At 39.8% G+C, this 11,699-nt stretch overlaps 1 protein-coding gene across 2 annotated transcripts; it reads right to left on the bottom strand.

Annotated features, from left to right (window-relative positions):
* Nucleotides 1-1,346: 1,346 nt before the first annotated feature.
* On the bottom strand, nt 1,347-11,663 carry LOC143857784 (cytochrome c oxidase subunit 12, mitochondrial-like). Of its 2 annotated transcripts, none has more exons than XM_077368266.1 (5): nt 11,505-11,663; nt 3,621-3,836; nt 3,409-3,491; nt 3,053-3,134; nt 1,347-1,715 (listed from the first exon to the last, which is right to left on the bottom strand). In XM_077368266.1, the coding sequence occupies exons 1-5, from the start codon at nt 11,544-11,546 to the stop codon at nt 1,662-1,664; spliced, it is 477 nt and encodes a 158-aa protein (XP_077224381.1). In that variant the 5' UTR covers nt 11,547-11,663; the 3' UTR covers nt 1,347-1,661. The 2 variants fall into 2 exon arrangements, with proteins under 2 accessions (XP_077224381.1, XP_077224382.1); XM_077368267.1 differs by having other exon boundaries at nt 3,621-3,821; nt 11,505-11,660.
* Between the last annotated feature and the right edge of the window lie 36 nt (nt 11,664-11,699).

Here is an 11,699-nt window from a genome sequence, read left to right as displayed (position 1 = left end):
TCAAATCTAGTCCCATACCTAGGCAGGTCCCCAATTAGGACCTTTAAACTTATCTCATATTGTGTCGAGCATGGAAATTGGATAAGGCATCTGGATTTGAATCATGGAGGGAACCTCTTGACAAGAGTAATCTTCTATGTTTTGAACTCACGTCTCCTTAATCAAAAAAGATGAGAATCATTTGGAGCTTGAATGGATCGGCGACAACACAACAAGAAGAATGTTTGTGCCAAGGGCAAATATTAGTTCATTGAGGAAAAACCCCCGTGGAAGTTTGATATCTGTGATTTTGAGTCTCAAGTGAGATTCAAAGCATTAATGACAAAGCAAATGCATCAGGGTTGGATACATACTGAAGACTCAGGTAGATATCATCTATGAAAGTAATCAAATTACTGACATCCATCTTTGGTCAAAACAGGGGATGAACCTGTTAGGGCTAAAATCCGTCCATCCAATAAGTGCATGTGGCACCAGCCAACCTAGACGCTGAACTTGCAGCTTACCATACCAGGCAAGGAGGTCATTTCGTTCACCACCCACCCCCCCCCCCCCCCCACCCCCACGAATAGCAACCCCTAACAAGAAGGGAAGTGCCCCAAGGGAGAGAACGAACCTAGTACAAAAACTTCCCTGAAAGTTCGGAGGTTTAAATAAGAAATTGAGTCCCATGAGGGAACTAGATAATCACCAGAATAAACATGGAAACCAATTCCATAGGAAACATATCCGATGAGGAAAGTCTTCAAAACAAGCACATGATCTAAACTGTGAAGGACTTTGACTCACTAAAAAGGCCCCCACGCTCAAAGGTACACATCTAATATCTAAGATCTGTGGCATATTGTTACTTTGCTTCTCTGTTATTCAGATTCCTCCTGTTGTGCTGATTTCTGACTTGAGAGCCGAAGGGTCTTCCCGGAGTCCAAACTCCGGGACCTCTAACGTGTATTCTTTGAGCACATGAGGTGCACAGATCAACATACAACCAAAGCTCATCCGATCGGAGCAGATTTTGGCACCAACAGAACCTAAAGTGGAGAAAGGCATGAAGGCTGACAGGAGTGAATCATCCTCTATAATAGATCATGGAGTGGGAAGTGAGTGGGAAGTGGAACGGCTGTAGAAATATTGGAAGGCTGCAAGGATAAAATGACATACATAGAGCAATCTACCACCCCCAATGAACCATGAAATAGATTTGCCCACCAAAAGGGTAGGATTTGATATTTTGGATGTGAAGAAGATAGGGCAATGTCAGGAAAATAAGGAGTGAAATCCATGAGTTCGCAACTTATCTTTAGAAGTGCGGCATATTCTTAATGTAGAACATAGGTAGGCAAAACTTCAAAAGCTACACAATCTTTTCCCTTCAAGTTCTGCAAATTAATGTTAGCAAAGTAGCTCTTGGTGATAATTAAACACATTGGCTAACACAAATGGAAGAGATGATGAAAGGAAGCTGCATGAGAGCAATGACTGGCATAAAACCAATAGCTCTGCTTTATGTTTACCACATGTCTGACAATCGGTGGCCGCTTTTTATTCATACTTTGTTCCGAATAGAACTCTTTAATAGTTCCTCCCTCATTTAAGGAACTCATCTACCAGTTTCAGCAAGAAAACCTGGAAAGAATTGGTTCCCTGATTGTAGTAGCACTCTATAGAGGACCCGGAAAGGTTCCATTCTCCCTTTGCTCGTTCCATCTTTCTACCTGCATGTATGTAGGAGCAGTGTAAATATGATCAGGTCAACAGAATAATCTTATCCAAACATAAAATTTCAACATGAAACTGTGAGACAAAAATAAAAATAAATTTAAGAAACAGTTTACATGGATGGTTGTGTGTTTGAGTCTGTATGAAAACGGTTAGTTACATGCATATTAATGCCATTTTCTACAAAGAAATGTGTGTTTTTAAGAAACAAATCATTTCTTTTATCATGTCTATTTGAAGTACTTAAATTAGAATATTACAATGAGATATCACGCACTTACTGCACTTAGATGTCATTATTGGTGTGTGAGGTTGACAAAAAAGTTGTGAATTAAATCCTCAATAGTTGATAAAACCATAGATGTGATTTTTCCTTCTTAAACAATAACAAATAGTCAACTAAAAGCAAACATTACAAATAGAGCACAGATCGCTCCACTCATAAATGAGGTATATTTACATACCCACCAACATACCAGCTATAATTTGCTAGCTTCTCTGGCTGTATGCATAAAAGAAAAATCCAATCCACAATAAAAATCATTGATCTCTCTGATAATGCGTGCAACCATAGCCTGGACTTTGATTTTTTTTTTCCTGGGCGGCTAGGCCTAGACATGGTTCGTCCATAATTGGGAAATGGGACAACAGATTAACTTTGGATCATCAAAAAGGTGTCCTTAGATGTATGTTTTTCAGTTCATCTCACATAATCGTGTACATCATTTCCAAGTGGCAAAATCCCTCAGCTTAGAAGGGGAGCACCTCACACCTTTGCAAAAAAGGTGACAGGATACACCCCCCACTAAATAAACAGGAAGACTTGATAGGAAACCCGACTAATATATATGCAACATCTGATTGTAGTGTCTTCCGTACTTAAATAGGTAAGTCTTTTAATTATCATTATCCCGAGCCAACGAAAGTTAATAGGAATCAACTATTCAGTTTGAACCTTGCAAATTCATCTCTTATCATATTGTTAAGCTCCTCAAATAGGAGCTTTGGGATTTTTGCTTTGGACAATTTTTCTGTTGCAACACACTGGAGAAAATGTCTGCCAGCTGTGATGGTGCATCATGGTTTTAAGTGCTACTGTCATTTTCAAGTGACTCAAGGACCGTATTAATTTACAGGAGAAGACAAGATACACAAAGTCCATTTTACATAAGAGACGTGAATATAATGCAAGCCCCAATCGAAGAAAAACCAAAAGCTATATCCACTATACACCTATATTTACCTAGCAGATAAGCCACCAATGAAAGCCTTGCAAGAGAATCTGCCATATGAGAAACATAGAAAGAAAAAAAAGGAAATAAAAAAAACATACCCATTCACCAGGGCAAAGTGAACGATAGTATTTTGCAAACTTATCGCATTCAGGAGCACCTTCCCCTTTTGCAGCTACACACCTGAATATAAGTGACATCATAAGATCAAGCAACCTTACTCGAGAAGAAATACATTTTGGATATAGCAAAGTAAGGAAACTAGGACATAAGTTCCAAAATATATACAGAACTACCTAACCCGGACGGGTGTGGCTCTTTGGCTTAAAGTATGGGTATGCTCCCCAGTTATGGGTGATTGCGCACATCCATAGGGATTAGTCCTGCCCTAAAATGGGGTAGGTGATACCCTATGTCATAAAAATAATAATAATAATAATGGAACTACCTAACTCACCTATGATATTCAATATAGCGTGTAAAGCAATGCCTTGTCTGATTTGTTGTTGGGAAACGAAAATCTGCAGGTGCCGTCTCGACCTGAAATCCACCATAATATTTCAATGAACATCTATATCAAAATTTATGTGCCATACTATGTACTATGCAGTATGGGGTAAGGACAGCAGAGTTATAAGTAACAGCATTTACTCAAACTGCCAAGCTAACCTTTATTACAGGTTTCTCCTCCGTGACTTCTTGCTCTTCCGGAGCTTCTGGCTCGGGAGCTTCAGGGGTTTCCTCGAGAGCTTCAGGGGTTTCATCGGTTTTCTCTGTCACTGTTTCGACTTCATCAGGAGGATTTGTGGGGTTTTCATTTTCTATTGCTTCCACAGGAGTTTCAGCCTGATTCAGTTGCTCATCTTTCTCCTGCAGTAACCATTGCTGCATGTGACAGCATTCTAATTAAATTCACTGCTTAAGAGCTCACCTGGTTAGCCATGAACTTGCCCAATTATCCCCTTTTTGGCCAATTGAGACAATAGAAAACTCAATTGGACACACCCAAGTCAATAAAAAACTTGTCAGGTCAATCACTGACTCACCGGACTCATTCGTCTTTTACCGGGCAGGTTCTTGATAGAGTACAAGTTTTTAAACATTGAGTTGAATGGCTAAGAAGACCACCCTTGTAACCCAGTGTACACGGAAAACGCATGGATGAAGAAAGAGAAGTAACTGAAATCATTTATATGCTGAGGTTCAAATCTAAAAATGACACTGGAACCGTAGCCCATGATATTTTCAAAAGCAAATGTGGATGGTTGCTAATTGAAGATGATAGACCCACTTTTCTAAAATCACCCCCAACTTTTCTATTATCGCCAGCTTCTTTTTCAAAAGACACAAAAGCATAGACCATACTAAATCTTATAATACTATCAAGCAAATGGCTTTCCAAAATCATTACTATCAAGCAAATTATCCCCCCCCCCCCCCCCACCAAAATAAATAAATAAATAAAAGAATAAAAAAAACCAGCCCATCTATGCATTCAAATATCAACAGGGCACTGGGAATCAGACGATCGATTCGGCAAGCCAGGCTGTTCTGTGTGGACAGATATTTTAGTTTTTTCGGCAATGTTTCGTGAGGGTACTAGATTTAGTGCCCACGTGGGGGATCGTGTTAGCTTTTGGCATGATAAGCATGGTTTTAAATTTCGACCGAAATCCGAAATTTCGGACTGAAATTTTGGATTTCAGTGGAGACCGAAACTGAAATTTCGTGAAATTCCAAATTTTGGTAATTTTGGTCCAAAATTTCGATTGAATGCCATTTTTTTATTTTAAAAAAAAATGTTACAAAATTTCGTCCGAAATTTAGAGCCAAACTAACAAATTTCGGATTTCGCAGAAATTTCGGATTTCGGTGGGGTCCGAAATCGGTACCGAAACCGAAATTTAAAACCTTGATGATAAGTGGTGTTCGGAACGTCCTTTGAAAGACCTATTCCTTGATTTGTTTGCAGTCTCTTCTTCAAAGTTGGCTTTGGTCAAAGATTGTTTTGAAAGGAGAGAGGATAGGGTGGTGTGGATCGGGCCTTCAGACGTAATTTCTTCGACAGAGAACTTCAAGTGGTAGCCATTTGATCTCTTAGAGAGGATGTAGTAAAAACGTGATGGCCTTGATATAAGGGTATGGATCTCGAATACGCCGGGGGTGTTCTCCGCTAAATCCTTCTACTCCCACCTCATGGCTTGCCATGTGGCCCCTAATATTGCTAGGGTATGGTCGATCCATGGCCCTCTTCGTGTTATTGCCATTCGAGATCAAATTCAAATGGTGGACTTCCTACGGAAGCGGAAGATGGGGTGTGTTCATCAATGTGTTTTGTGTATCCAAGCTGGGGAATCTGTGAATCATATTTTCATCCATTCTAGTTTGGTTCGGGAGATTTGGAGTGGTCTCTTGGAAAGATTCAGTATCTCTTGGGTTTTCCCTAAGAATCTCATTGAAGTTTTGAAAGGTTGGCAATTCGTTCCTTGGCGCATTAAAGGCAATTCGTTCCTTGGCGCATTAAAGGCAAGATCTTATGGAATATTTCTTTCCTCGCGGTTATTTGGGGCGTATGGAAAGAGAGAAATGATAGGAGCTTCAAGGGAAGAGCCAAGCGTGCTTCTTATTTATTTACTAAGGTGTTAGCTTTGACTATATTCTGGGCCAAGTCTCTTCCTAGTTTTCAGTTCGTCTCTGCCTATGATCTCTGGCACGGTTGGCACGAGGTCTATTTTAGCTCGGTTCTCTAATTGTTCAAGCTTGGGAGCCTCTTACTAGTGGCTTCCTGAAGTTCAACTTCAACGGTTCTAGCCTTGGAAATCTGGGTCCAGCGAGTATTGGGGGCGTACTTAGGGACGCTAATGGAGTTGTGAGATGGGCTTTTGCAGGCCCTATTGGATTGGCTGATTCTAATGAGGCAGAAGTGTGTGCAGCACATAAAGGGATCAATATCCTTATGGGTGAGGATTTTAATAAAGTTTTGGTTGAAGGGGACTCCTTAAATGTCATTCGGTGGTTATCTAGAGCTCACCCTCCCCCATGGAGATTCGCAGACTTCTTCAATGAGATAAGTGATATTGTTGGCTCTTCGAGCATCTCTTTTCGCCATATTCAGACAACGGCAAACGGGATGCGGACAGGATGGCTAGGGCCGGGGATCAGAAAGAGGATTTTGAGATTTTTGATTTTCTTCCCCCTTAATGTGGGTCTTGTTGCTCCTTTTGTTTTCCTTTTTGTATATTCTTGTTCTCTTTCTTTGTGTTTGTCCTTCTCGGTCTTTTTAATGAAATCTGATCATTTTATCTTTCAAAAAAACAAATATCAATGGAACATTGGCCCCTGTGTAACCCAGAAACCTGCAGAAGGCTCATACACAATCTCATGGAGCATTATATACTAGGATGTTTCCTACAATTACTCAAGTATTAATGTAATTCTCGTGATGAACAACAAGAGCAAGTATTATCAATAATAATGTCCTGTAAACTGTAAAGTAGGGTGTGCCCTAGTGCCACATGACTTGCCTAGAGGAAGATGTTAGAAGCAATAGAGTGAGAATAGAAACAGGAGTGCAGGAACAGTACCGTGGGATTGACCCACTTTTCCACCGTAATATAAATGCTACATATGATACTAATTTTAGGAGATTTTATTTGTTGTATGGCAATGGTCATGGTATCAAAACTCCCATGTGTCATCATGGACTCCCCTGAGCCGCCTCTCTTTTACCTTTGCCGTGTTCTCGTCCAATTCCATGTTTTACCCACTAAAAAGCTATGATTTGTGGACACGGACACGAGTATTGCGTGTCGACACAGACACGGAGTGTCGGAGACGACGAACTCTCAAAATTTAGAAACGGGGACACGCTTAAAATAGAAAGTACATGTAATCATGATTTGTGGACACAGATTCGGGTGCCGAGTTTCGACAAGGATATGAGGTATCTAACATGGCAACCCCTAAAAATCTAAAAATCGTGTCACACTCAAACACATGCATACATATAAAGTTATTGTCACTTCTAGCAGTCCACTTAAAAGTGTCTAAAGGAGTGTCGGCACGACACGACACATGTGTGGGCAATAAATTCAAAGTGTCGGCCAAATCATAGCTAAAAAGTCAATCAAAACTCTTTTGACTCTCCCGGGTACTCGCCCGCATCAACCGAGTAGTCAATTGCATCATGCCAAGTCGACTAGGATTTGCTTTAACCAAACAATGGATTTTTGAGTACAGCCTATTTACGTTGTGGCCCAGCAAATGAAAGGTTTTGATCACCCCATGCAGTGGGCCCCACTATACTTTTAAAAAAATACTGGACTTTCACACCCACACACCATTTAAAATCTCCTAATTTAATAATTGTTGCCATTAAAAAATAATAATAGTTGCATCATTATTTGAACAACATTCACAAAAACTCGGGCGGGCGGTCTTTACTACAACATTATACTATATGTATGTCATAGCAAATCTAAGTTTAGGATTTATTTATTTATCTATCTATTTATTTATTTATTTTTGAATGGCAAGATTTTATTAATCAAGGGAAACAGAACATAGGCTCCAAGATGGTCAAAAAATACAAAGAGAAGAAGCATTGGAACAAAGTGAATAAACAACTAACAAAAAGACAACCATAAATCCTAAAGGCAGAAGAAAGTAGAAAAACATGAGCTCCTCACGCAGCGCCCCGAATTGAGCGAGCTGGTCAGGCTTTGGATTAGCCGCACGGAAGATACGCCAAAAAAGTAAGGAATGACCTTCAATTCTATCCTTAACCTCCCCAATCACGTCGACTAATCGCCATGGGTAGCTAGCCCCGTCCAATATCCATGTAATGACGTTCATTGAGTCCCCTTCGACAATTAGGAACTGAAGGAGATTTCAGTCCATGCTTTGAATCCTTGTCGGCGAAGTCAAGATTTCCGCCGAGTTGGAGTCATGAATTCCAATGGGACTAGAGAAAGGCATATTAACAACCCCATTGGCCCCTCAATCTAATCCCCCAATACCAGTCAGGCTTGGATTACCGAAGCTAAAGCCATCAAAATTTAATTTTAAAGTAATTCGGCTGAGGGGGAGACTACTTTGGAGATGGATTTTCTACCGTAATTCTGCAAAGACGAATCTCATCCCAAAACCTCTTAATCTCAAACAACAAGTACCCCAGTAACTCAGGTAAGACCACAACCCATTAAGTAATAAAGTGAAGAACCTGTTTCTAGATTGCACACAATTTCTTTGAGATTCCATTAAAAAATTCTATTGTTTATTTCCTTCCATAGAGTCCAAATAATCTATGTTAATACCAATCTTCAACTAAAGCAACTCCTCGTATGTCAAGGGGCAAAGGATCAATGCTCAAAAAGATCTACAATGTGACACGAGATAATCCAAGCTATCCCAAAAAGATTCATGATAAAGTACCGGACCGCTCTTGTCAACCGACAATGAAAGAAGATATGATCCACCGTTTCCCCATCTGCCCCATAGAGCACAGTGATCCATGATCAGATGGTGGTAACTTCGTAGGTGGTTCAAGGTCAAGATCTTGTCCAAGCATGAGGTCCAGCAAAACACAACCTTGAGAGGAGCATGTAGATTCCATGCGAGTCTAGCAAAAGAGGTACGAGTTTAGAAGGAACACACTAGCCTTGAGAGGAGCATGTACTTTCCAAGCGAGTCTAGCAGAAAGATTGAACTGAGAACTGTTTGTCTGCTTCTGGAGCCCAAGTTCTTCTTTATCATTCTGGTCAATACCAACCAAACTCTGTCTATCTCATTAAAAACATTCTTTCAGAACCGAATATTCTAATCCTCCTTTCCATTCTAGCCATTTACCTAATTATGTGTTGCCCTTCCTGTTATCCTCCCTATCATTCCATAAAAAGTTCCTTTTGCAACCGATCCAGCATATTAATGGATGGGCTTGGGTACCTAAACATTGACATATAATATAATGGGAGGATGGCAAGCACAGCTTTGATAAGGGTGATCCTTCCTCCGAAATAAAGCAAATTCTTCTTCCAGAGAACCAACTTCCTCTCTACTCTTTCGATAACCGGATCCCACATACCTCCGGTTGGCCGATCATAACACAAGACTCCCATATAACTATTAGGGATAGAACCTCCCCTACAACAAGTCTCTGGAAAGCACCTCTTCCTTCTCCCCACTCAAGTGAATCACCAGCAAAACCGACTTCAAGAAGTTAATACGTTGACGTGAAACTACTTTGTAACATCCGAGCAGAGCATTATAATTTTTAGCTTTCTAAGTATCCACCTCACAAAAGAGGAGTGTTTCATCGGCATTCTGCAAGTGAGATATTTCTGTACCCTCCCTATTAACTTTGAACACCACAATCGGATTTAACCTCTCACTTTCTTCAACATTCCACATAGGGATTTTGCCAAAATAGTGAAAACGAATGGGAAGAGTGGGTCCCCCCTACCTGATACCTTTGAATGTCTTGAAAAAAACCTGGCAACAACCCATTCCAGAACCGAACAGTAACAGGAATCAAAACATCTGTTGATCCAACACTCCCATCTTTCTCTGAAGCCCATTTTACTCATGATGTGATCCAAACCTCTCCCGGATACATACCAAGGCCTTTATCAAGCGTGCACAATACTCCTTTCTTCCCTTCTTTAAAGTAGTAATTCACACCCATTGGCTATTATCACCTCATCCAGAATGTGCCTCCCAGTCAATAGAGGCACTATGGTTCTCAGAAATTACACCATCCAAACCTTTTCTTAATCTTTCAGGTAACACCTCAGCCAAAATCATGCAAATGCTTCCTGCAACGCTAATGGGGCGAAAGTCAATTAACCTCTTAGCGCCACCCTTCTTAAGACTTAAATTATACAAAAGTAATATATGTTAAACCTGCATGACATTCAATACACACACATACATATGTTAGACCTGAGCATAGTTTTAAAATTCCACCGCATCATCATGGACTCCCCCGAGTCGACTCCCTTTTCCCTTGGCCGTGTTCCGCATTTTGCCGTTGTGTTCCATGTTTTGCCCTACAGACTCAATAAAAACTCCTTTGACTCACCCGAGTTATGATCGCGTCAACCGAGTACTTGACCACGTCGTGCCGAGTCGACTATGATTTTCTTTGACCGCGTTTTCGCCCGCATCCACATTTTGAAACACTCACCTAAGTAGTTACTAAAGCATAATATATGTATCTAGCACAGAAAAATTAAACAGAACTCAATCAGAAGTGGCAATTCTAGCATATTGTCCATCAAACTATGTCAAATAGCGAGAGATGAACTCTCCGTGAAACTGCAATTGGAAGAAAATCATGAGCAATGACTTAGTGGACAATACATTAATGTGTCCTCTACATCAAGATTGGAAAAACGGTCAAGACCTTTGGGTCAAGAAGTCAAGAACAATCCACAAAATTGTCATAACTCATAATAAAATCCAGTATAAATATTTCAATATTTATACATGATTCTACTAGCAATAATAAATGACTCTGAAACTAATAAATGAATCTTGAGACCGGCTGATAATAGATCAAGATCAATTCTCATCCATTGAAAAAGCATAAAAAATAAGTCGTGCTCGGTGCAGAAAAAACTGTCAATGGGGGGAAGAATCTGTGAGGATATGAGCAAAAAGATGTCCAGATGAGTGCAAAACGGACTAGCTATAGCGCTCAGAGTAAGTGTTAGCCAAGTGGGAGGGGCCGAGCTTTCACTTCCCATATAAACATAGTCTTGAATTGAGGAGGTAATTCCAACATGCCATATACTAGTATATGCTTAGAAAGTAGCTGCTATATTTTTAGCAAACAAAATCTGATCTAGAACTTCTAAGGAGTATGCTTAATCTGTTTAATTGCAAGCAACAATGATTGGGACTGCACATTATATCGCCGGTCACAAAGGGCTACTTTTCAATCTTTCACTTCCCTAATCCATGACTCCATCTCACTAAAATTTTCACAACCCACTAAAACCAATAAACCAAATCATGTTAAAAATCCTAACCCAGAAAAAAAAAAAAAAAAATGTTCCACCTCTAAGCTACGTCCTCCTTTATACATAAGGTAACCTCTAACCTCTAAAAATCTCTCTTTAATACCAGTAATGTTCCCATTTATACCAATACAATTTTCCCAAATCATTCTACTCCCCATCCTTCTGTCCACATTTCGTCATTACACATTAAAAGCCTCAAATCTAAATTCCAGATATCTAAAAAGAGAAGGAAAATTACTAATCAACCATTACTAAAAACTCATCCAGATCTACCTATCATAGCCAAAAGCATCCAGAAATCAAGAACACCAATTAAATTATTGAAAATCAATTCGTTCAATATAAAACTAAAAGGAAAGAAGAAAATATACTAGATAAAACCAATTCTAGGATTTTTCAACAGATCCAGATAACGCAATAAGAGAATCAAGGATCCAAAGCTTTGTACTCAAACTAAACCCTAACATAGAATAAATCTAATGAAAAAACTCCGATTCCAAGTAATTGAGAAATGGAAAGAAGAGAATCGAACCTCAGCTAGGGTTACGGTTTTCTCCTGCTCGGCTTCTGCCATTACCACGGGAGAAAGGCGGCGATTTCTTTGTTCTGTTAGACGAATGAGAAGAGAAAGGGCGATGAGTTTTGATTTGTGCAGTCAAAATACAGTACGAGAAGAGGTCTCCACAGTCATTAGATACGGGATTAAGGGCAAATTTGTAATTTTACC

Source organism: Tasmannia lanceolata, unplaced genomic scaffold (genome assembly GCF_043159265.1).
Source record: "Tasmannia lanceolata isolate RefF3 unplaced genomic scaffold, GAP_Taslan_0.1 ptg000025l, whole genome shotgun sequence".
In the NCBI taxonomy this organism is placed as follows: domain Eukaryota; kingdom Viridiplantae; phylum Streptophyta; class Magnoliopsida; order Canellales; family Winteraceae; genus Tasmannia; species Tasmannia lanceolata.
This window is presented reverse-complemented; position numbering and strand designations above follow the sequence as displayed.

Coding starts and splice junctions, on each gene's coding strand:
- LOC143857784 (XM_077368266.1), bottom strand. CDS start 11,546: ATGGCAGAAGCCGAGCAGGAGAAAACCGTAACCCTAGCTGAG. Junction 3,135..3,408: donor CGCTATATTGAATATCATAG/GTGAGTTAGGTA, acceptor ACTTATATTCAG/GTGTGTAGCTGCAAAAGGGG. Junction 1,716..3,052: donor CACTTTGCCCTGGTGAATGG/GTATGTTTTTTT, acceptor ACATACATGCAG/GTAGAAAGATGGAACGAGCA.